The 25,975-nt window shown below is 41.8% G+C and overlaps 1 protein-coding gene across 2 annotated transcripts in view; it reads left to right on the plus strand.

Annotated features, from left to right (window-relative positions):
• The first annotated feature begins 48 nt into the window (after window positions 1-48).
• Window positions 49-25,975, plus strand: part of KIF24 (kinesin family member 24) — a 41,765-nt gene continuing 15,838 nt past the window's right edge. For both annotated transcript variants that reach the window (XM_045022224.1, XM_045022227.1), the window contains exons 1-8: window positions 49-174; window positions 7,945-8,584; window positions 14,946-15,135; window positions 16,916-17,013; window positions 18,482-18,697; window positions 21,064-21,151; window positions 23,702-23,823; window positions 24,990-25,095. In XM_045022224.1, the coding sequence (XP_044878159.1) occupies window positions 7,959-8,584; window positions 14,946-15,135; window positions 16,916-17,013; window positions 18,482-18,697; window positions 21,064-21,151; window positions 23,702-23,823; window positions 24,990-25,095 (1,446 nt within the window). In that variant the 5' untranslated portion in view covers window positions 49-174; window positions 7,945-7,958. The remainder of the gene's footprint in view (window positions 175-7,944; window positions 8,585-14,945; window positions 15,136-16,915; window positions 17,014-18,481; window positions 18,698-21,063; window positions 21,152-23,701; window positions 23,824-24,989; window positions 25,096-25,975) is intronic.

The following is a 25,975-nucleotide window of genomic DNA, read 5'->3' on the forward strand; positions in this document are numbered from 1 at the left end:
ATTCGCTTGTTCCGGGCCCGGGCGGCGCCGGTCTGGGCGCGGGCGTTCGAACCGGGCAGGCGGCGTTGCTATGGGGACGCGGCCTAGTCGTGGCTGCCAGAGCCTGTGCGGGGCGGGAGTCACGAGGCTGCCGGGCTCTAGCCCCGGGGAGGGCGGGCGCGGTGCTGCTCGCAGGTAAGTAGCACGGAGGTTCATGGGGTCAGAGGGCGAGGGCACCCCAGGCGGGGGGGGGGAGATTAGGGTGCAGATGCCAGAGAGACGATGGGCCCAGCGGGCCCTGACCTGTCTTGGTCGTGGGCGTTGCCATGGAGACAGCGGGGCCCCGGGGGCCGCTGCCCATCCTCCATCCGAGCATCACGCAAACAAGCAGGTCAAATGGGGCCGCTTCTCTGGATAGCCCTGGCCATGGTGGGTCCGGATGCCTGTCTCCATCCCAGCATTAGCAGGCATGTTACGGGTCCCACTGAGCAGGTGAATGTCACCAGCGGGTCCCACACTGCCCCAGAGACCAGGAAGCCCAGATCTGCCCCTGCCCTTTCCCAGAATGGATGATGCCAGGGAGACTAGGAGGTGCTGCCCCATCTCAGAGAGACACAGAGTCCAAGGCCAGCAGCAGCAGCAGCCACCAGATCAGCTTGTCTGACCCCTGCTTAGCACAGGCCACCCAGCTCCCGGCACTCGAAATGAGACCAAAGTATTATAGCATACAGAAAGCCAGAGTATAGGAGGGACTGAGGCACAATAGCAGGGAAATGATGAAGTGAGAGACACCCAGGTAATCCCGGCAAGTGCCTGCACCTACATGCTGCAGAGGAAGATGGGGGAGAAAAAAAACCCAAGGTCACTGCCAGTCAGACCTGGAGGAAAATTGCGTCCCAACATATGGTGATCAGTTAGCACTGATCTGAGCACTGCCAAAAAGGCGACGAGTCACAGCAGGCATTGCCTAATTCTCATGTGAACATTGGTGCCTTATTTCACTGTGGATATTGCCTTGTGGAGACAGGATCTGAGCAGGTGCTGCCCCATCTTGATCTGAGCCTCACCACAGAGATGATGGGTACCAGTGGGCACTGCCCCATCTCAGTCTGAGCTTTGCCAGGGAGGTGATAAGTCCTAGTGGATGCTCCCCATTGTCTGATTCAGTTTGAGTGTCACGAAGGATGTGACTACTGGACCCAGCTTGGAATGCTCTGCCTTGATCCTCTTGGTTACCCTGACATTGTATTGCAATCTTCGGTGGGCTGCCGCCTCCCCATATCTATTAAGAAAACCAGCTTAGCTGCAATTTGCTCTACTTTATGCAAATGAGGTCAGGCCCATGGATTCCTTCCTTCCTAGCATGGTCATTTGCCTGCTATGATTTATATTCAGCTCATTATGACAGAATGTTTATTTAGATTGTAAGCAATTTGGGGTAGGGACTGTCTCTTTCTCTTTCTTCTGTTTATACAGTGCCTGGCACAATGGAGTCCTGGGCCATGATAGGCTGTGAGGAGCCACAATAATATAAATTATTAATAATAATAGTAGAGCTAAGTCTTTTTGTCTCAAAGCATCCGGCACATGGATATGCTGATACACACCCAGGAATCACTGAAATGCAGCCTGCTGAGGGGAAAGGCCTAATAGATGTTTGAAATAGATGCTGTTCAGTTAGACAGCATATTTATAACAATTATGCTTCTTCTCGCATACTCTGAAGGAGTTCACTGACATACCCAATCTATCTACTTTTATGGCCCCCACCACATCTGAGTGCCTGGCACTTTCTTTGTGTGCACTAGCTATAGTGACCGGATCATGTTCACGTACCTCTCTGAAAACCATATGCCCTCTTACCCATTCATTCTTTAAGAGCACTGTGCAATGAGATGAACTGCTCATAATTGTCCGACTGAAACCGTCTCCATGACAGAGCCTAAATTGATTTTGATTTTTTCTTCTCCACTGAACTGGAAAATCTAAGCAATTGGTGAAATGTGGGGGCTTTTGAATTGGGGAAACTATAAATACAGAGGAAGTTGGTTGCTATGAAACTGATTCAGTAAACACATACACAGAGTGAAAGGATAACTGCAAACATACAGCAACTTGCCTTTATGTAGTTACAAAATGAAACAAACATTCTAAACCATTTGGAAGTGTTGCCTACAGGAGGAGCCTAGGCACAATTTTCAAATAATCAGCATCCTAATATAACCCACAGATTATTTTTCATTAGCATGTGGTTGAATATTAGACATTTCCCATCTCCATTCAGCTGTTGTTTTAAGCAGTTGTCGAGTATCAGCTGTGGAATGGAGTCTCTTCTGCTGAGGTCATCAGCCTATAATTAATAAGAGAGAATTATTATAATTAGCAGGCTTTTGTAAATTAAAAAACCCTAATTTATTTCAAAAGAACAAAATTAGTGTTTGGTTGTGGCTTTTTAATCAGTTTCAGATCACACTTAAATGTAGTGGTAGTCCAATTACCAGATTGGGGCATGATCATTAATGTATCAGTAACATAGGAATTAGGAAACTTGGTATATGGGGAGGATAGAAATAGTTTTTCATTATCCAGATGTAAAATGTTTATTGAATAACATGGAAGATATATGGTCCTCTTCCAAATGCTTTTCTCATACTAGAATCTGTAAACAGTTGTCCTTTTCCAGTGTTCAGCTTTCTTCCCTGTTTCTTCAAAATGGGCTTGTCTAATTCTTGTTCCAGCAACAGACAGAAGTATATAATATCAATGTGCATAAGTACATAGTGAGTAGCATGGTATAATATTGTGGCCTTACAAATGTGCCCTCTGCTCTGATAATATTTTATATCCACAAATCATGTAACTAATTTATGCAAAATTTGCTCGTATTACTGTTACCCCATTCCTTCTCATACTTCTGCACCTGTTTGGTTCCCAACCTCCACCGTTGCATTTTGTATTCACTACAATTGTGAGCTCTTTGTTGGAGGGACTGTCTTTTACTATACGTCTTGTACAGTGCTTAGCAAAATGGAGCCTTGCCGTGGCTGGCACCTCTAGCCACTGATGTAATACAGACCATAATAATTGATAAAATGATAGGGAGCTACAAATGGTCAGAGAAGTGTAAAATACCTTGCAGAGTGTAATGGGATAGCGCACTTGTCCAGCAGTGCGCAAACTTTTCCAGTCACGCTCCCCCTTACCATTAATGGAATCTCTGCACGCCTGAGCCTCCCTTCCATTATCTGGGGTGAAGGCGGAGCTGGGCCTGGAAGTGGAGCAGGACTGGGGGCTGAACAGGGCAGAGGCGGAGATGGTCTGGCGGCGGAGTGAGGCTGGAAGCATGGCGCTCACTCCTCACCCTTGTGGGGGCTGGGCCGGGCACTGCCGCATGCCTTCTTCAACATTCCTTTGTGCCCCCCTAGGCATACCCCACAGTTTGGGGACCACTGCACTAGCCTTTCACTTCTAGAGTCCTGAGTTCAGATTCAGCCTTGGGCTACAGCTGAAAGTCAGTTTGGAGTTCAAAGAAGGTGGAGATGGAGTGAGATCTATGAGGTCATGTAGTTTCGCTCTACCCTTGAACCCAAGGCCAATGCAGAATTGTCTGGCTAGACTGGTCTCATTCTTGTCCCCGTTTTATATACTTCATAAAACCACCAAGCACTTTGGCATGCTTGGCAGTCTGTGCTCAAGAGAGGTTCAGGGCTGGAGTAGTATCGTTGCAGATGACAAGTGAGATGTGTTGGTAGAACTGTGAGCTGGAGAGGTAGCATGCATAGGACTTGCCTATTCTGTCTCCCAGTTCCTCACTTTCATTAACTTGTTTTTTAAAAGTAGTTTAAAAAGCCGGGGATACTGCAGTGATAGGCACCATGCAAATACATAGGTAAAGAAGGTACTCATGTGTTGAAGGACATAGATCACCAACTATTAGTTAACCTGTCTGACATCAGCTAAAATCACCATGAGTCAAACATTAACAATTAAACTGTCATTAAGATTTAGAGAGACAAGGTGGGTAACGTAATATCTTTTATTTGACCAATAGCTATTGGTGAGAGAGACAAGCTTTCAAGCTTACCTCACCCACCTTGTCTTTCTAATATTCTGGGAGCAACATGGCTAGAACAACACTGCATACATTAAGCTTTAGAGTTAACACCCCACTGACTTGAAGGCAGACATTTCAGGCCTCCCTTACACCTGTCGATTTGAAAGGCATCATTGCATTTGTTGACATTTTTAAGGTTGTCACCACTTTGTGCTTCATTTCCCCATGTCTGAAATGGGAATAAGGATACTCTGGTTTGTGAAGTACTTTGAGAGCTGTGGATGAGAAGATCTATAAGAGCTAATTTATGATTATGGTTATTTTTAGAAACATTTTTTAACGATGGCTCTAATCCTAGAGCACAATTTTGTGGCAAGAGGCGGATTGTTTAGGGTAAATTCCCTGGCTTCTGAAAAAGGTTTCCATTGGCGTCCACTCCTGTTGCCCAGCTTTTCTCTATCTGTATGTCTTTTTTTAGAAAAGCAAAAATCTAATACCACGCACTGGAATTCTTTTCTGATGACAAACCATTCATGGTGTGATTCTGTGATTATGATGCCACCATGATATAAAACTAAAGTACTGCATTACATCTTTATTTTTCTGTTGTTTTGCTTATATGTATATTAGCCATCTGTTCCAGCAAGTATAACAGGCACAGGATTGTCAGAAGATTAGTTCATAGTATAAGAAAACATGTAGCACTTTAAGTTTTGGATATAGGTTATGATGATATTGTTTTATATTCTCATAATGCTTTTCAACTTACATATATTGGTACTGAAATGGAGCCAAATGGTTATTTGACACACAGCACTCCACTGTGTGTGTGTAACACTTCGGCTGAGGACATTCCAGCAAGCCTCTCTTATACCAAAATACCATGGCATTTTTAATATCCATGCACAGCAGACAGGCTCTCACGTTTTAAGACCTTGTCTGAAAGACCTCAAAATATATAAAGCAAATTGTATGGAACTCAGCTTACCTTTCATGTAAGGATAATGGGCTGAATTGTCCCTAAATCAGAGATCCTTGGTGTTTCAAATCTGAGACTTAGATGAGTCAATAACTATCCCTCTGTCAGGTTGCATGTATATTAATAACTAGGGTACTGTAGGTAACAACAGACTCAATATATTTCATTTTTGATATGACAGGCCTGCTTCAGTATCTTCTGTCAAAGCAACTGTGTCACTTTGCATGAGAAGAATGTGAGCATTGCAAAATGAAGCTGAATCTTTGTGCCATCCAAAGATGTGAATGGCAACCACTGAATTGCAAAGAGTTGCAAAGCGCCCTGTGTTTCTGTGAAGAACAGAAATCTAAAACAAATTGAGTGACAAATTGCTCCCTACACCTGATGTGGCTTGACCTTATAAATATGTTTTGATAGAAAACTCTACTTGCACAGAAACAGCTCCCCTTTTTCCAAATGTATTTCATAATAAAGTATTTTAACAGATCCTAGGTTTGGGGCTCGATCCTGTTCCCAGTGAAACCTGTGGAAGTTGTGCCATTGACTTCAGTGGGAGCAAGACCAGGCTTTGATATTAAAATATTGTAATGAAGTATGTGGTTTTAGATTTTTGCTTGAGAGAATATCATTGCCTGATGTGTACAAAATAAATGTACTTGCATCCTGATGAAAACTCAGAAGACTCAGAATTCATGATAGGAAAATCTGGGAAGTCTCCTTCACCAGCAGATGGCACTGGAGTTAACAATATGTGTTTCTAGAAAACATGTAAATAACTGGCCTAGCCTCTCAAGAAATGAAACAAGAAAGCAATTTTCTTGAAGAATTGAATTTTTGTTTGAAAATGAAAATTTGTACTTTTCTTGATGCCTAAAAAAATTACGTAAATTAAATTATCCTTTTTGGGGGAAGAATTCATTCAACTCTTTGTACACTTTATCATGAAATATATATAAAAAACTTAATTTCTTATAGAATCTTGGAACTTTAAAAAAAAATCTCATAATTTCTGTACCCAGGCAAGTCTGCCTATTTTCCCTTCTTCTTTCACTCTCCACAAAGCTGAACTGAATTCAGTTATAATGGAGTAAATAGTGTAACTGGCTTTTGTGCTGCTGTTAATGTGTTTGTGTTTAATATTATATATAATATAAACATGGTAAATATAATCTAGGGCATAATCCTGCGTTGGCCAACAAGAAATGGACAACATGGAATCTAACAGATCTTTTCCATCTTGAACATCTATGATTCTTGGTATCTGAAATTAGTTTGCCAGCCTTGCGTTCCATTTACTCTTTCCACCACACAGACAAGGTCATCTGTACCAGTGAGTGGGATCCTAACTAGAGTTACTGTTTGAACATATAGGCTGGGATAATGATGGCTTAACTTTTCTCCCATTAACTTCCAAAATAGTAGAGTTAGCAGAATGCTAAGTGCTTTTAAACATTCCACCCATACTGTATGTGGTGGCTAGACTACTGGAGCTATTGGATTTCTCACACCTTTCTCTTTTAATTCTCTGTTCTTTTTTTCCCTGAGGAATTAATAATCTCAGGTGCAGCTCTGTCTTTACTTGGAATTTCCCACCAAAACATTGATTAGTACTCCCCATTTAACAGTGGTTTTGCCTTCAAACTTGTTAAGTTTTATTGTTCAACCACTGGTAATTTTATTCTGGTTGATCCTTCTTTATAAATCAGACCCCTGCTCCTAGGTCTAATGCAGCTTTTAAATTTCTGTACTATCCTATTCAGTCAGCATATTATTAGACAGAAGGTATATTTTCACTAGACAGACTTAGTTTGCCATAGATTTTAATGATAGCAGGTGAAGATTTGGGGGTTTTTTTCCAGCAAGTTTATTTTCTTAAACAATACATTGCTGTGGAAATGAATATAACCAGCATTACTGGGGGGGACGGCTTTTAGTAACACACAATTTCTTATTTGTTAACAGTCAGAAGTCTCCAGTCAGGAGTGAAGCCCCATTGGTTTTAGGTTCTGTACAAACATCTAGAAAGATATTTTCATATATTCAGTAGGCAAAGGATATAGGTAGTGTTAGGATTTGTTTGTCTTATACAATAAGTATTTCCAGCACGATTAACATCTGCAAAAATTCTTAAACATTTGCAAAATACATCATAGTAGGAAGACAAAGGTTTGAGAATTGAAAGTAATTTTCACATTTAATTACAATGCTGGATATTTTTCAAATATTTCCAGAAAACCTGAGTATGGAGTTCCAATAACTTTATACAGATTTGGAGAGGCTACAATACATTTCAGTTTATGGATAATATGTTCCTGTCAAATACGGCTGAGAAAATTCACTTGGTCTGCAGTGTACACAGGAAATCTCAACTTAAAAAAGAAAACATGTAACTATGCCTATGCTGTAGTGTGTGTATTCTAGATATAATACATATAATAATCCTTTGTCTTTTAGGCTTGATCTTTGAATCTGTCCTTATCAATTTCTTATACTTTTGTTAATTAATCATGGATATCAGTAGGACCACATGCCTGGACATTAAGTTGAGCATCTAAAATTAGGCATGTAGCTGGTGGACTAGGTTTCAGTAGCCTGTGGCATTCATTGAATAGACATCATAAGTGCAGGGAGTCTGCAGCAGTAAGTGACTGTAGATATGTGTATATCTCTGTATGTTTTATTGTATATTTTTGTACGTATAGAAATAATTTGCTTTCCCTTTATTTGGTATATTTTTTCCAGTTACTACATTTCATAATGTTAGACAGTTCAATCTATGGCAGCCTGGATTTTAACTTGTGCCTAGCCTAGTTGTAGATAATAACATCTATAGATAGCTGGGGAAATGCTATGTTTTTTCTTTGTTACCTTTGTCAGCTATGACTGACTGTTTTGTATGGATCTAATGTTTCTTTTGTTTGATTTCTAACAGAGCTTAAATTGAAGATGGCATCGTGTCTGTACGAATGCCTTTGTGAGGCAGAACTTGAAAAATATTATCCTCAGTTTGTTGCCCTTGGCCTTCAGAAGATAGATGAACTAGCCAAGATTGCCATGAAAGATTATGCCAAACTAGGGGTCCATAACATGAATGATCGCAAGCGCCTCTTTCAACTCATTAGAATCATCAAAATTATGCAGGAAGAAGAGGAAGGAGCAGGCACAACCAAGCAAGATTTTCAACCGTGTGACCTCTACATCCAACCTCAGGTGACCAGGTCAGGTCCTCGTAGACAACTACATTTTGAGTCCCTCTTTGAGAAAAAGGATGGAACAGTTAAAGACTGTGAACTTGAATTGCAGAGTTTCTCTGATTTCTGTACTAACAAAGAGAAGGAAAGTTTGGTGGAAATGTTAGGACATGTTCTACCAGGGGACTCAGAGGACAATAAAATAACCAGAAGAGACATCCTGAATGTTCCTGGAACATGCACGCAAAATGAACTGGACTGTCCTACAATATATTCATCAACTAATATTGCCCATCTGTTGGGGGATTCTGAAGCTCCCATCATACAGAGAGTGACTCATATTTCTGGGTATAATTATGGACTACCTCATTCTTGTATCAGGTAATAACTTTTATTTCACTATGTTTGGAGTTAACTGGCACAGTTAATCACTCCTTTAGGAGCTTAAAAAGGAAGATCTTCATAGACTCTAAATTAACATTATGTATAACTAGAATCAAACAATGCATAACTTCTACAAGGGTGATGGAAAATCCTGTGGGGAGGGAAACATTAATTAGCACTTGGGACTTTCCAACACTGATAAAAAAGATTCAGTTGAATTCACCAACTGCTATTTACCAGAATTGGCTAAGAATAAGCTTTAGTATCTTGCAGTGCTTATGCTTTCCTTTTGCCTTTGTTCTGGTCAGTTTCTCATATTTTTCAGTATAGCCATCTTGCATAATTAAAACTATTTTTTCAGAAAATATTGCACTCCAAGCTGAATGCAAACTGTCACAAGTTTTCCCCAGTAAAAGTGATACACATTACAGTGGATATAGTTTTTTAAGGGAACTCCCAAGGTATCACTTTTAAAAAGAATCTGGATAAATTTAATGTTTATGAAAATTAAGAACTAAGAGTATTGGCTTAGACTGGGCAGGGTGAAGGCAAGTACTGTATAAACATCACCTGCATGGAAACCAGCTGATGAACTTCCTTGCTGAGCTGCAGCACTCCCAAGTTAATCCAGTCATGGAACTCCCATGCTGCTCTGCCAATACACCTCCGTACTGAGTTACTGACCACCTCCATGCTGTTCCAGTATAGGGCATTTCTTAAGTCTTGGGTATTTTATGATGTGCATAGATGAGACTAGAGGAAACCAACAAAGTCATTTTCATTTGTGAACTAAATCAGAATTTGAACCAGAGTCTCTAGAGGTAAAAATTTAGTGTGTATAATGCCCCTGTGTTTCTCAAAGAGCATTACACTTTACTGGAAATACATCTGAAAACCTGTTAGCATTTTCTCTTATTTTGCTTGGAATATTTCCATGCACACAAATCCAAATCAAAAGCACCACATTATACAGAAGGTTTCTGAAAATACCTTTATGGGCTTGGCAGAGTCTACAACGACACGATGTTTATAAACTGCCCAAGACTGAGTCGCTGTCAAAAGCTGGTTTTACAGCTGTACTGCTGGAAAATGATGTGAAACATACTTTGGCATGGAGAATTTTTAATCCACATCATATTTAAATCTATTTTCCTACTTATAAATGGATTTATGATAAAATTAAGTAACATTTATTATTATTATTGCCGTTTGTATTACTGTAATATTTAGAAGCCCTAGTCAGGGATCAGGACCACATTGTACTAGGTGTTATACAAACACAGAACAAAAAGACAGTCCCTGCCCCAAAGAGTTTATAGTCTAAGACAAGAGACAACAGATGGCTATAGATAGAGGAGTTCAAGGAAACAATGAGACAGTCTAGGTCAGCATGGTGGGCACACCAGTAGCTTAAATTGTTAGAGAGTTTTAAGGAGGGAGTGAAGGTAGATAATGAGGTGGCTTTGTGAATATTTATGGGGAGTTCCTCCAAAAGGTGAGGGGCATCACTGGAGAAAACATAAAGGTACTTGTTTGAAAATCTAATAATGGGTAATGGAGGCTGCTGGCATCTTGGGCCAATCAGAAGTGGGAGTTTACATTTCAGCAGTGAATGAGAGAGAATAGGTTGAATGGGGCGAGGTACCAAAAGGCAAATATTACTACATTCTCAGCTATCAGGAACACTGTAGAATGATGTCATAAAACTAAGCATACAGAAACATAAATAGCTCTTGTTAATGTTTGTAAATGTTTTTCTCTTGTTTCTTCTGCCCCTATTGCCTCTGCCAGGCTCCCAATTGCCTTTCTTCTTTTGAAAATAATATAAAATATATTTCTATGCCTCCTGAGAACAGAATCATAATTGTTTAGATTTCCTATAAATCTGTCTTAAATGCCAAGTGCAGTACATGGAATTAAAACAGATACTTTCATCCATTACAAAGTATATGTAATAAAATGTCTCTCAACAAGACAGAACTTCTGAAAATCCCATCTCTAACATCAATAAGGTCTCCATTAAGGCTTCGAGCATTCCTTTTCATCAATCCCTCACTAATTCTCCCTGCTTCCTCAACACCCAGAAAAAGCCTGGGAGAAGAGATGATTCATTCATTGTGCCCTGAAAGTCACCAAATCCAGGCTGTGGTGAACTGAGCTGGGAAGTAAGTTCCAGAACCAGTGACCTTTCACTGAGAACATCTGGCCCCTAGCATCATCCTGGTTATACAGGGGGTTCCTGGTATACGTCTCCCCCTTATCCGTCATTTCGCGTATCTGTCGCTCATCAATAGGTGAACGTGTTCCGATTCACATCGGTTCCGATCCGCATATCCGTCACTTCACCTTTTGTGTGGCTTTTCTTTCGGTGTTTCCCCTGGCATTCAGGAGGCGTTGGGAGGAGCGGGGACGGGGTGCGTTCAAAGAAGGGGGCAGAACTGCACGGGAAGAAGTGGGGCGGGCCATTATTTTTTATGGGGAAAAATTCCCCGGTATCCGTTGTTTCAGTAACCATCGCCCTTTTCAGGAATGCCACCCGAATGTATACCAGGGACCCCCTGTATCAGGATGGGACTCTTATCTCAAGCATGTCAGATGATCTCAACTGTAATGTTCTCTCAAGGGTGAAGAGGTTTCCATTCAAATATAGAGACTGTAATCCTTATTCATGTGAGAAGTTCTACTGAGGAAAATTGATGGGAATACATGTTTGACTAAGAGCTATAGGATCAAGCCCTGTATTTGAATGGAAACCTCTTTTCCCCCTGAGAGAACAGCTCTTAACATTTATTTCTGAGCACTGTACTTTTAGATTAATCAAAACTGGCAATACAGTAGCATTGAAATCACAAGCCTATAGTCCCAATAAAAGTGGAAGAGCTGGTACAAATACCCTTGTTATATTGTTGTTTTTAATATAATGGAAGTCTAGTGCATGTTTGCTTTAAAGTTGTGCATTATAAGATTTTGAAAGAGCTTTTGGATATCAGGACAGAAATTTTACTTTCAGGTAAGGCACGGGTTCGATTAAAATGATAGTTACTGACTCTAATTCACATTCAGAGCCAGGTTGAAAATCATTTTTCATTTGGCTGAAGAGTGCTTGAAAAATGGAAAATTGGAAATGACACACTTTATTTTAATGACAGCATCTTCCATACATCATATGTCAAGGTGCTTTACATAGTGGGTTAATCAGCTAGAGAAGAAATTACTTAGGTCTGATCTACACTGGGGGGGGGGTCGATCTAAGTTATGCAACTTCAGCTACGTGAATAACGTAGCTGAAGTCAACGTACTTAGATCAACTTACCGTGGTGTCTTCACCGCGGTGAGTTGACCGCTGTTGCTCCCCCGTCGACTCTGCCTGCACCTCTTGCCGAGCTAGAGTACAGGAGTCAATGGGAGAGCGCTCGGAGGTCGACCCTCGCTAGATCGATCTGGCCGGTAGCATAGCTATACCCTTAATGTCTCTTAGGGTGGTGGAAAGAGAGTTGAAGTAGACTTGGCAGGCAACACAACTGCTCTGATTATAGATCGTACCCCTCTCCTTCTTAGACTGAGCATTTCAGGTTACAGACAATGTCTCATGATTGGGTTATACAGCACCTTGCACATTGTGGGTGCTACTGTCCTACTACAACTAATTATTATGTGATAAGAATGTAAGGGTCAAAGAGAGATGAATTCTAGCAACAACATAGGGATGGTAATGGGCAGATTTACAGCCAAGGGAAATGTGGGAGGAAAAGATAATTCAGAATCAAGTTTGACTGAGATTTATGGCCTTGGAACAGAGCTGAGTCACCACCACATTCAGACAGTTTGTGCTAGAACAAACTGTCTGAATGTGGCAGTGGCTCAGCTCATGTGAACAAAGCCTCATCATGGATTTGGAGGTTTTGAGGAACTGGATTGAAAGGAGGGGAATTATTTAAGTTAGATGTGATGCCTACAAACATTATCCATCAGAATCATCTTTTTTTTTTTAGTTTAGAATTTGAGCAACACTTGGTGTTTCTTCCCTCCCCCCAATTATAAAAGACCATCTTTGTCTCTTGAAGCGAAAGCTTTCGCCATTGAAAAGTGAGTTTCCAGAAGAGCAGCAGAGACCTATTTTGAACCTCTGCTCCACCATGGCTTTGCCAGTGTCACCCACCTTTGGGGTCACTAAGGTGGTGGAAGTGAAATGTACGCTTTAGCCATGCTTAAGCTTGGCAATGCATCATTTAACAAGTTGCTTGGCTGGTCTCAAGCTTCATTGATTTTTGATACTGGGAAAGCTATGATGGAGAAATTGGAGAGGGTCCAGAGAAGAGCAACAAGAATGATTAAAGGTCTAGAGAACATGACCTATGAAGGAAGGCTGAAAGAATTGGGTTTGTTTAGTTTGGAAAAGAGAAGACAGAGGGGACATGAGAGCAGTTTTCAGGTATCTAAAAGGGTGTCATCAGGAGGAGGGAGAAAACTTGTTCACCGTAGCCTCTAAGGATAGAACAAGAAGCAATGGGCTTAAACGGCAGCAAGGGAGGTTTAGGTTAGATATTAGGAAAAAGTTCCTAACTGTCAGGGTGGTTAAACACTGGAATAATTTGCCTAGGGAGGTCGTGGAATCTCCATCTCTGGAGATATTTAAGAGTAGCTTAGATAAATGTCTGTCAGGGATGGTCTAGACAGTATTTGGTCCTGCCATGAGGGCAGGGGACTGGACTCGATGACCTCTCGAGGTCCCTTCCAGTCCTTGAATCTAGGTTATATCTGAATTATGAAGTGTGACAGATATTAGAGATGTGAGAGAAGGAGCTTCTTACCAACTAATCAGACTTCAATCTCTGAAGCACTGAGTAATAGAAAGTTATGGTGTAGCCACAAGCTGACAAAGTAGAGACCCAGGCCAATGGAAAATAGAAAGATTAGCGGGTATGTTGAAAGATATATAACGTTGGATGCCAACCACACAAAAGTTGTGTTCACGGCTGAAACCGGCAGTGAGACAAGAAAGAGTGCTAAAGGAAGAAGCTTGTGGTATTCCACAGAGAAGGGGGTAGTGGGAAGGTGTAAGCCTCTACCCAAAATGAAAAGGAATGATTAGAAGAACAGGATTCAGGCCAGGAGAAGAGACTGCAAGAGCCACAGGTTTCTTAATGAAAGTATTCAAGAAGGACAAAGAGAGACCAATATTCATGAAAGCTGTGTGGAGATCTATTAAGAGAGCTGGGTCCATTATGAGAGGCAAAGAATATGTCATCACCTGGGGCAGGGCAATCTTATTATGAAAAAGTCCAAAGAAATTCCTGGTCAGAACAATCTCCAGAAAATGGGATCTTACGTTATTTTGGATCATCAGTTTGTGGACACCCGAAGTTATGCTGAGTCAGCAATAGGCTCAGAATTACAAGGAAAATAGATATAAAAAAAAATCAGTGCTGTCACTTTAACAAAAGTACCCACAAGAATTGCATCCCCGCTTTTAAGAGAAACAATAGAGGCTTTCACATATATCAGTGGTCCCCAATGTGGTGCCTGCAGGCGCCAGGGCGCCCACCGGGGCATTTATGTGCACCCGCCTAGTGCCCAGCAGGGGAGAGAAGCTGCAGCCCCGTGCCTGCCGGGGACAGAGAACTCCGGGGCTGCAGGCTGTGGGCGCTGGTGTTCTCGGACCCTGGCAGGCATGGGGCCGCGGCTTAAGCCGGAGAGAAGCTGTGGCCCCGCGCCTGCCAGGGACAGAGAACTCCGGGGCTGCGGGCGCCGGTGTTCTCGGTCCCTGGGAGGCGAGGGGCTGCGGCTTCTCTCCGGCTTCTCCGGGGCTGCAGGCTGCAGGTGCCGGTGTTCTCTGTCCCCAGCAGGTGCAGGGCCTGCCTAGTGCCCAGCAAGGGAGAGAAGCCGGGGCCCCGCGCCTGCTGGGGACAGATTACTCCGAGGCTGCAGGCTGCGGGCACCAGTGTTCTCTGTCCTCCCAGCTTCTCTCCGCACTGCCCAGAACTGGCACCAAACAAAAAACAAAAACACAAAAAAAACCGCTCCGACTCTGCAGAATGGACGGAATGCCACCCCAGAGCACGTGCTGCCCCAGGCACGTGCTTGTTCCGCTGGTGCCTGGAGCCGGCCCTGTATGTGAGTAATTGTTGGCGCCCGCCACACTCTTCTGAAAACATGAATGTGCTACTGGCCACAGAAAGATTGGGGACCACTGACATATATAGTATCCAATTCTTGGAGATCTTTCAAAATGAGAGGAACAGGGCTAGCTTCACTAAACAGTAACCGCTAAAAGTTGAGTTTATGGCCAAGCCCATGGATAATTTGAATTGTCTAGCATCCTCTTTTTTAAACACAGACTTGTGATCCTGTGTTCTAGATCTAGTACCTCTGAGAAGGAGATGCCGTGGACAGAGACTGACAAAATCCGAGTGTGTGTCAGAAAACGCCCGCTGGGCCTGAGAGAGGAGCGGCGGGGGGAAGTTAATATCATCAGAGTGGAAGATAAAGAAACTCTTCTTCTCCATGAGAAGAAGGAGGCAGTCGATCTTACCCAGTACATTCTGCAGGTAATGTGAGCGTGTTTTGCTCTTAAAACCCCTTTCCATTTATAATACGTAGGAGTAGTGTGCTAGCTGCCTGAGTGGTGGAGCGACAGTGTAATGCATTAACAGTCAAGTGAGAGATGAAAACAGGCTTGGGATTTCAATAATGGAAATAAAAAAAGACCTTTCTTTCTTTTTCACATTAAACACAGAAGTCTGAATTCTTCTCTCACTTACCCCGTGTAAATCCATTGGAATTACTCTTGATTTACACCAATGTGTGAGAGGAGAAGCGAACCCAGAATTGTAATCCCCAATAAACACCTTTTTTCCCTAAAAACTATCATTTGCTCCCTGTCTGCCTTGCTCCTCAAAAAATGAACATGCTTTTTCTGCTCCCCGGGTGCCAGAAGAGGGCCCTCTGCCAAAAGCAGGGTTAGAATGCAGTTGCCTGCTGAGTTCCCTATAGCCCCTTTCCACAGGGCTTCCGTGCAGTAGTTCTATTGTAATGAGTCTCACACGTCTTCTGCTTCTTTCCTAGTTTTCCCTCACGCCAGAGTCAAATGCTTTTCCAAGTGCAGTTCTCATTTGGTCTTTGTTTCTAAATCCTGGGTACCTTCTGCTGCCATAGTTCAAATTCTCATTCTGACTGACAGCACCAGGAACAGAACTGATTTCTAGAGAGCAGCAAGCTATCCTGACCGAGTGTGTGTTATTTTTATAATCCGAGGACTGTCAACAACTGGACAGGGTAGTAAAATTAAATTTGCCAACTCTCTCAGGCATAGTTCATATAACACCTTTTACAGTCCGATACATGCTGTAATTCCACTCCCTCAGTCGCCACGTAGCTAGCTATCTTAGGTGCTATATAAATGCCTATCACCTTGGCATCTAAATGCCGAAATAAATCTCCCCAGCTAAATTATATTCTAGCAATACTGTCAAAACAAATCTTGCTATAAAGCACTGTAGTGCAAGCAGAAATATGCCACAGCCTTACTGAAACTGATTTCGATTTGCATATATGTTAGTGTGGATCATTTATGCATAATTCATGTAGTCATCAGTTCTGCAACTCTTCTGTTCGAGATTGCCCAGTGCTGTTTTGTTTGCACTGTACTGAAGTATAATGTTATAGACGGTGTCCTACTGGGGCCCTCACTGAAGTGAGATGTGTATCTTCTAAAGCTACCCCAATACGCAAAATTTAAAATCTGTAAGGGGCTGATCCAAAGTCCACTTAAATCAACAAATATCTTTTCATGGACTTCAGTGGGCTTTGGATCCGGCCCTAAGTGCAGGAGTTCTGCTTCTCAGCTAGTAAAATCCAGCTTTGCATGTGAATGGTTTGATCCTCTCCAGCACAAAGCATTTTAATTGTGTGGAATTGATCACAATGGCTTGATGACCTGATTTTGATCCTCTCTACTATATAACCATACTGTGTTGCTGTGGGTTGGTTCATTTCAGGAATAGATTCATTTTCTTTTTAAGTTACTCTCGTGCTTTTGTTTCTTGGCTGCTGTATATTCTGCTTGAAGATGATGGGGCAGAGAGACACAGAATCTTAATTTTCTACTCGCGTATTCTATTTCTTGGTGGGTTGTGGCTGCATGCGGCTGAAAAGTGAGTTTTACTTGGTCACTTAGGACCAGCTCCAAAGCCTCCTGAAGTCAATGGAAAGACTTTGGTTGACTTTAGTTAGCTTTGGATCAGGCCCATAGCATGTGCTACACATTATGGGGTAAAGGAGAACTGAGAGAAATTTCTTTTCATGTAAAAAATCACATTTATTTTTCAGCATGTTTTTTATTTTGATGAAGTCTTTGGGGAGGCATGTACCAATCAGGATGTGTATATGAAGACTGCTCACCCCCTCATTCAGCACATTTTTAACGGGTAGGGAGCCATTGCTTGCATTTATTCCTTTTAGTTTTCATTTTTCATGTAAGACTTTGGTGTAACTTTTAAGTTTTCTCTAAAAACCATTAATTTCACCTTTTCAGCTTACCCTGTTGTGTGTGTGTGTGTGTGTGTGTGTGTGTGTACACACACACAAAATATAGAAATGTCTGTGTATACAATTTTGACAAACTAAGAGCCTGGCCCTGCAGTCCTTGTTCAGGCAAAACTCCCCTTGTGGTCAGTGGAAGATTTGTCTGCAGAAGGAGTGCACAATCTGACACCACGGATTACTGGGGAGGCAGTTTGGTCTAGCTAGAACAAGAGATTCAGTGTCAGGATTCCAGGATCCTAATTCTCTGCTCTAACAGACTTTCTTGTGATTTAGAACTCAGTTGCTCAGTTTACCCATCTGTAAAAGAGAAATAAAACACCTTTGTGAGAGTGTTTGTAAAGCACTTTGAGATATATGTATACAGTTCACAGTAGTATAAAGGAATTATACACTTTATCAATAAAACTGTGGTTTATCTTTATTTTATTTACTTATTTCTATTTAGAGAGAATTATAATATACCTTCTGGTTAATGGAAAAATCAGGGTGGTTTTACATGTATAATTGTATTTGAGTACAGAGAACAGCAAGCCTGAATAAGTCATCATTTCATTTTGATCTCTTGATGGAAAGGAATTACATGTCTAGACTGGAAAATGAACAAGATGAAGCTTTCTGTTATCAAGAAGCTCCAAGTGTCATCACCTGGGCCAGAAATTTTATCACCAGTGTTCTCATTGTTGGGTTTACAGGAATCAGGCCCTTGGGGAAAGGGAAGGGAAATCTAAGATGGGAGGATAACTTGCTGTGTAGTCACTGAGAATTAGTTTGCATTTTATGGACTATGTTCATGTAAGGTTAAAGTGATACACCCATAGACAAAAATACAGCAACTGAGAGTAAACTGAGGTAAGCAAACTTCAACATGCAAAGTGTAGTGCTGGGGTTGTTACGCTTTTTTCACTGAGTGGACCATATGTTAATATGCAAGTGGCTTCATGGACACCCTACTCCTTGCTTTCATAATCATGCAGACTTGCTCTCCTTCAATTCACAGTCATTCCTTTCCCCCACTCATGATCACATAACATCCCTGTGGTAGCTACAGTTTTTTACGTGGAAAAGTAATACCGCAAAAGTAGTTAATGCATTTTTAGCTTATTTTTATGTGGTTTTAGCACCTGGAACCAAGGACTAGCGTCAGCACTGTGTCTCTACCCCGCTATCCACAGGACACAATTTGAGAATCTCTGATATAACAATGTGTTTTTCAGGATCTCAGATGGCTATGAAGGATAAAATCCCATCGCTGAGGGTCAGCAGTGTGTATAGATATTAATATTGCAGAATCTCTTTTAATAGACCTCAATGGATCAGATGTAGTACTAAAAATAAACATTATCTTTACAGCGGCAACGCCACTTGCTTTGCATATGGACAGACTGGTGCTGGCAAGACTTACACTATGATAGGGAGTCACCAGAATCCAGGACTCTATGCACTGGCTGCTAAAGACATCTTTAGACAACTAGAGGCATCCCAGTCAAGGAGAGAGCTCTGTGTTTGGATCAGTTTTTATGAGATCTACTGTGGACAGCTTTATGACCTGCTAAATGGAAGGAGAAGGTATTTAAGTAAGAGACACGTTGCTGTGAAAAAAGGATGATACATCAGTTTATTTTTCTAATAAGTGAAATTGATTTAAATGGAGCTATTTATGGAGTAAGGTATTGCTCAATGTGAGTAAACACATAGTGGAATCTGGCCCTAAATTTTGTAGCATCTATAGACACTCCCCCTTTGTGTTATTTCTACAGGAATAAAATAAAGCAAAGACACAAATCTGAGGGATGAGCTCTGTATTAGATACGCTCTGCCAGGCTTCACCCCTTGTGATGAAGTTCTTCTTCACGCAGCGCACAGTCAACTTGTGGAACTCCTTACCTGAGGAGGTTGTGAAGGCTAGGACTATAACAATGTTTAAAAGGGGACTGGATAAATTCATGGTGGCTAAGTCCATAAATGGCTATTAGCCAGGATGGGTAAGAATGGTGTCCCTAGTCTCTGTTCGTCAGAGGATGGAGATGGATGGCAGGAGAGAGATCACTTGATCATTGCCTGTTAGGTTCGCTCCCTCTGGGGCACCTGGCATTGGCCACTGTCGGTAGACAGATACTGGGCTAGATGGACCTTTGGTCTGACCTGGTACGGCCATTCTTATGTTCTTATGAATAGTGACAAGACAGGATCATGTGGCACAGTCACATTAGCTTTTCACCTTTCTTTAGCAAGGTAACCTGAGATTGAATTGGAATTTTACACACTCTAGGAACAGTTGAGTAGCACAGAGCAGTTGAAAAGAAGCAGAATGAATTATTGATAGGAGTCCCATAGGAAGGAAAAAATGCAACCTTCTCTCAACCCTGGCAGTTCAGTGGGGCCCCTGACTTCCCTAAGATGGCTGTTTACTAATCTCTTTTCTGAAGAGGGTGTGACTTGGAGTGCAGACATTAATAATTCTGTAGCAAATGTATCTAGGTCAGTACAGTGGCACTAAACCCAAGGAAAATCAAAAGAACTCAAGATGTTCCTCAGATTAAAAAACTTACCCGACCGAAAATATCTAAACCCAACAAAGCAAGATAACGTTCAGTCTAAATCCTGCTGAACAATAAAACCATCCTGCCAGGCTTTTAACTTTCATCTGGAACCAGTGGGGCTCTGGAGGGGAGCGCACTTTGAGAGCATGTTGCAATGCTTAGCAAAGAGGCTTTCTTGTGCTTAGGAGAGTCCGTGCCTTATCATGAGGCAAGCATGTTTCTCTGTGTTGTCTCTCCTGCAGCCCTTTTTAAAGGCCTTCTTGATGTTGAGCTATAGTCCATAGGGCTATGGAAGTTCCTTTTCCTTGGACGTAAGCCAACCAGTTAGTATTGCCAACTATACCATAACATTCACTTCTCTGTAATTTGTAGCAGAGAGTCACTCGTGTACTCTGATTCTGCAGCTGTCGGATCTGCTGCAGAATCCACCTATTGCCTCAGAACTATGTTCCAGAACCTAAGCTGTCATTAAATGGATTTTTGAGCCTTCGTGGTTGTGAAGATACACTCAATTCATGTTTTCAAGGTTAAGTGATGCAATGTGATCTTCCTGAGCCTGGAGACAGCCTGAAACAAAAGCTCTCAGAGAGGTGTGAACTCTGAAATCTAAAGATGACAATTTAAATGCCATCATTAACTATTTGAGTGCTGATCATCTTAGCAGGAACATCCAGCTAATAAACACTTCCAGTGTCCCTTTAACAGTGAAATTTGAAAAGTATATATTATACATGCCAAGTGGTAGATTAATGACAACCTGATTTGTAGCCTTGCTAGTCACTCCTTGCAGTACTTCTCTATAGCAGTAGTTCTCAAACTGTGGGGCTCGCCCCCCGGAGGAACATTCAGGGAGGCACGTGGCAGGGCCGGGGCCAGCCCCCATGGGCGGCAGAGAGGGAGTGCCACACTTCCAGGTGCGTGGCAGGGAAGGAGTGCCACACTTTCAGACCTGCTGCGCCCCCAGTCCAGCACTGCCTCCAATCCTGTTCAGCCCCCAGTCCTTCTCCGCCTCCAGGCCCAGCTCTGCCCTCACTTCCTGTCCGCTCCCAGCCCAGCTCCAGCCACAGGTCCATTCCACGCCCCGCTCCGGCCCCAGCCCAGCTCTGCCCCCATTCCCTCTCTGACACCAGCTGCAGCACCTCTCCCATTCCCACTTCTGTGTCCCACCTCTGCCTTCAGCCCAAGCTTCACCACTGAGAAAGCCTTGGCTATGTAGTCATTGGGGGGGGGAGGAGCACAGACAAATTCTATTACTAGTAAAGCGGGGGCGCGACTGAAAAAGTTTGAGCACCACTACTCTATAGCACTGAGATGTAGACAGAATCATTACTACTGTATAAGACTTTCTTCAGAATGACCCTTTTCTACTAAGCCCTGTTGTTTCCTCTGCAGACTTTTTGCAAGAGAAGATAGTAAGCATGTTGTACAAATAGTTGGCCTGCGTGAGGTTCAAGTGGATACCGTAGACCTACTATTAGAGGTAATTTGATTGTCAATGCTTATTTCATCTTCTAAAGCCCCCGTTGCACTAACTCATCAAATAGGTTACAGTGGAGTGGAGAAGGTCATTTCTGGCATACGCCGGTGTTGCTGCTCCACGTTGTATAATGTACACATGTGCATTCCATTATGGGGCTCCCAAAGAGCCTCAGAACAACTTTGAACAGCTTGGTGGCCACAGCAGAGCATGAAGGGACACTTTCAAAACTGCCTTTAATGAATGAGCTCATGTGCCGCTCAGACAAGTTACGGTGACGCACATCAAAAGCTGACTTGGAGCTGTCACTGCTACAGCCACACCTCAGGTGGGATCTTTGCCAAGAGGTTGAATGAACCACCCAAGAAATGACAACATCTCAGCAAAACGAACCCTGAAATATCTTAGAATATAAAAAAAAGGCTATGTCCATATTTGCAGAAGAGAGATATGAAATATTTTTGCAATAACCTTACATCACTAAAAAGAGTTCCAAAAGAAAAATGTAAGTAAACTTTACAAACGGGCATGCTCTGCATTTGACAAACAAGTCAAGACATGGATGGCTGATCTGAAAAGTTTATAGTCTAAGTTGGACACGGCACAACAAGTGAAGGCAACAAAATGTCAGAAACAGCGAGGAGTGAGGGACAGGATTACATCAATAAGATCACGTGGTTGCTTAGTTTATTTTTCACTTACCTTCATGGTTCCAGGTTTTTCTCCAAAGAGGCCTTCTCTGGCTCCTACAGTTCTTTCGTTTTATCTCTTCCTTCTGTCTTCTGGGTAGTTTGATGGTTTTTGTGTAAATCTGAAAGTTAAATAAAGTTGAATTAGAAATTATAAAATATGATGGAAAAACCACGTGGAGTAACGAACTGTGCTGGCTGGCAGCTGCTTTTTAAAGCTAACTTTTTTCTTTCGATAAACTGCTGATACTCAGCACAAGCAGCACTTCAGTCTTCTTACTCCCTTACTCAGCTGAGTAAGACATGGACACAGTCTAGTTCTCTACTGTGTCCTGTACTGAGCAAGCTGGTCCTGAGTCCAACTGCCATCAGACTTGGATTTTGTGTAGTTTAATTTTTGCTCAGTAAGGAATTGAAAACTATTACCTGATAGTGTAGTTGACTTATTGTTTAAGACTTGGGACAATATTGTTCATTTATATACCACTCGACGGACACTGTCTTCTGGAGTTTTGTTTTTCCATTAACTCTAAACACAGGATATGCTGGAGACATTTCTGCAAATTTGAGTGCAGATCTGATATACAGTAGATTAATACATTCCTCTAGATTATCACATCCTGCCCACAGAAGAGTTATTACATGGTTTGTAAAAAGCAACAAAGAGTCCTGTGGCACCTTAAAGACTAACAGATGTATTGGAGCATAAGCTTTCGTGGGTGACTCTCTGTTGCTTTTTACAGATCCAGACTAACACGGCTACCCCTCTGATACATTACATGGTTTTGTTCTCACAGATATCTTGGCAAAACAGCTCATATCATATTGTTCATGGGCTCTTTTGAATACAGAAAGAGCCTTTGGACTGATTTGATGCTCTTGAATAGCATACTACCAAATGTATTAGAAGAGTCTTCAATGCATGCCTCATGATTATTCATTATTTACTGATGCATTGGCCTCTCTTCACAAACTCTCCCTGAATTTAGCTCTGGTTTAACAAATATTCAGGAGCTATAGCAGCCAGCTAGATTGCTGATCAAGAGTGGACATCCAGTAGAAGGCATGAATACTGTATATTTGTATCTAAAGAGTGTCTTGATTTTGCTAGGTTAACATTTTATTGTATTCTTATTGTTCCAAAAACTATAATATAGACTCTGTTTTGTTTCCTTGTGATGCCCATGGTTGGTAGGCTCGCTGAAGCAATCTTTAAAAGCAGCAAAGAGTCCTGTGGCACCTTATAGACTAACGGACATATAGGAGCATAAAGGCTTTGAAAACCAGTTTCATGAAGCAATCTTGTGACTCTTCAGAGATTTGGGACAGAGACTTGACCAGAGTTGTAGCCCTGAAGGTCCCTTAACCCATCTTCCACCTCACGCCTTGTTCTGTTCTTGGTAGTTAAGTCTGAGTGTAATTGATCACGTCAGCCTTGCTGCTTGCTTTGGCACTGTTTCATTTGCTCCTGGGTACAGAGATGGATGAATGGATTGGCACTTGGTGTCACACTACATTACATGCATCTTAGATTTCTGGCTGACTAAACCTTTTGATGAGATTAGCACATGCATGTTTAAAAAAATCATCCTGCTCATGAGTTCTCAGCGGTAACCTCTGAAGCCTCATTTTGTTCTTTTCATTTCCACCAGACATTTATTCCACGTGATTTTGTATTGTAGTAATTTAACAGTAGGAATGGAAGTTCAATACACTGACATTCTTATGGATGGTCTCACTTTATAAACCCTTTGTCAGCTGCACTGAATACCAGTACGTGGGGCTCTGAATCAATGTGCGATATGAATAGTGTGCATGTTTTATATGTACAATTTACCTTTGTTTTGTCCTGTTTGTTTTCCAGGTAATTTTGAAGGGTGGGAAGGAGCGTAGCACTGGGGCGACTGGAGTCAACTCAGATTCCTCCCGTTCTCATGCTATCATCCAGATTCAGATTAAAGACTCTGCAAACAGAACGTTTGGGAGGTGAGGTTAGAAGCTGACTTATTGAATTTGATAGAGATATTTCAATTTCATCCTGTTGGCTTTAAATGAGACCATGCACATCTGCAATGGCAGAACAGCCATAGATGGTTAGTGAGTGGTAGTGAAGAAGTCAAGTGCAAGGACAGTCAGGATGCAAGCTGTGATTTGAAGGTGCGTTTGCTGAGCTCCTGGGCTGTGTAGAACAGTGACCCAGTACCAGAGGCCCTTACTGAATGACCATTGGTTGCAGCAGTAAGTGGGTATCCTTCCCACCTAGTCAGAGAAAAGATGGTCAGCTGCTTATTATTATTTTTGCATGTCTAAAAATGTGGTAGACACCTTCCAAACAAGTAAGATACAATCTTTATCCCAAAGAGCTTATTCTAAATGTAAGACACGAGAGCAAGTCTGAGCAACAACTAATTGGGAGGGTGGGGGAAGAAGGAGGAAGGAAGAGTGCATAAGATTACAAAAAGAAGGATATGTGGTTATGTAGGTGTGCCAGGTTTTTAGTTACTGAAGGACTGATGAAGCTGAGAGGGATGCAGGTGATCGGAGAGGATGGGGATATTGTGGAAGAAGAGGGAGAGAGGGAGAAATTACAGATCAGTAGAATAGCTAACAGCCAAAGAGGAAAGTTAGGGAAAACTATGAGAACAAATGGAGATCTTGAGGGAAGAAAGAGCAGCAGGAACGTGGCTCTGAAACCATCTGACAATTCAGTTTTGCTTTATAAACTGCACTGCATTTCTATTTGATTAGGACAGACAACACTGGAATGAAACATCTGTCTTAGCTGGACGGAGACCCAAAAAGTTATTCTTTTTTAAGTAATCTGTGTTCTCTCTCAAATTACTGCCATTGTGATCATCTAGAGATGGGAATGTGTTACACTTGAAATAGCTGTTGCATTAAACCGTGGAGCATTCTCATCACAAGTAATTAGACTTCCTGTTATGACTGACTGTTACAGTGCCAGAATGCTCTGACTCTGTTCCAGTAGCTGCTGGTATTTCATTACTGTGATGCCTCTGAGACACTTGCAGTGGGTATTTCACCCTGTTTTATGGTAGTAATGTTTCATCTTTCTGCTGATGGTATCGTGCGTTGCTGCTATCAGCTTTAAAAAAAAAAGCTAAAGTAAAAGCATCTTTTGTTTTTTCTAGGATCTCTTTCATTGACTTGGCTGGCAGTGAGAGGGCAGCTGATGCCAGAGACTCAGACAAACAAACAAAAATGGAAGGAGCAGAAATAAACCAAAGCCTTTTAGCTGTAGGTTACTCACATTTGTAGGGAAGATTTTTGTAATTATTGTTCTTTAGGTTGGTTCTTAGACTGACAGTAAAAAAGGAAGTAACATATGGATGGATCCCAATGGAAAATACACAATGCTAAATGCTGACAATTAAATTGCTCTGTAGTCATGAATCAGATTAGAAGAAAAAGCCTTTGTGAGGAAAAACAACTTTTTAAATATATTCCTACAGCCAGATAAACAGAGCACTGAAAAGTCAGATATTTTATAGTAAGTCCATGCCATCTTTTCTATAGTAAATTCAGGCTCTCTTTTTCTGTGAGGCTTAATGCAAGTTTGTGAAAACACTAAGATCCACTACTGAAAGGCCCTCTAGAATTGGAAAGTATTTATTATTATTATGGTGATAATCTCAACTCTAATTTTGTGCATATAAACACATTCTAATACCCCAGAACAAATGGTTGGAACCATTGTTGTCCATTAGTGTACCACAAAAAACTGTTACAGGACACAGAAATCAGGCAATTTAGATCCAAGGTTAGAACCTCAGAATTACGAACTGACCAGTCAACCATGTACCTCATTTGGAACCGGAAGCACACAATCAGGCAGCAGCAGAGACAAAAGAAAAAAAGCAAATACAGTACAGTACTGTGTTAAACATAAACTACTAAAAAAAATAAGGGAAAGCAGCATTTTTCTTCTCCATAATAAAGTTTCAAGTGTTAAGTCAATGTTCAGTTGTAAACTTTTGAAAGATCAACCATAATGTTTTGTACAGCGTTACGAACAATCTCCATTCCCGAGGTGTTCGTAACTCTTAGGTTCTACTGTAATTCCAAAAAATCTGGATGAATTTTTAATCATACTTTCCAGAAAATTTTCCTTCGGGCC

This window comes from Mauremys mutica, chromosome 6 (assembly GCF_020497125.1).
Source record: "Mauremys mutica isolate MM-2020 ecotype Southern chromosome 6, ASM2049712v1, whole genome shotgun sequence".
Lineage (NCBI taxonomy): Eukaryota > Metazoa > Chordata > Testudines > Geoemydidae > Mauremys > Mauremys mutica.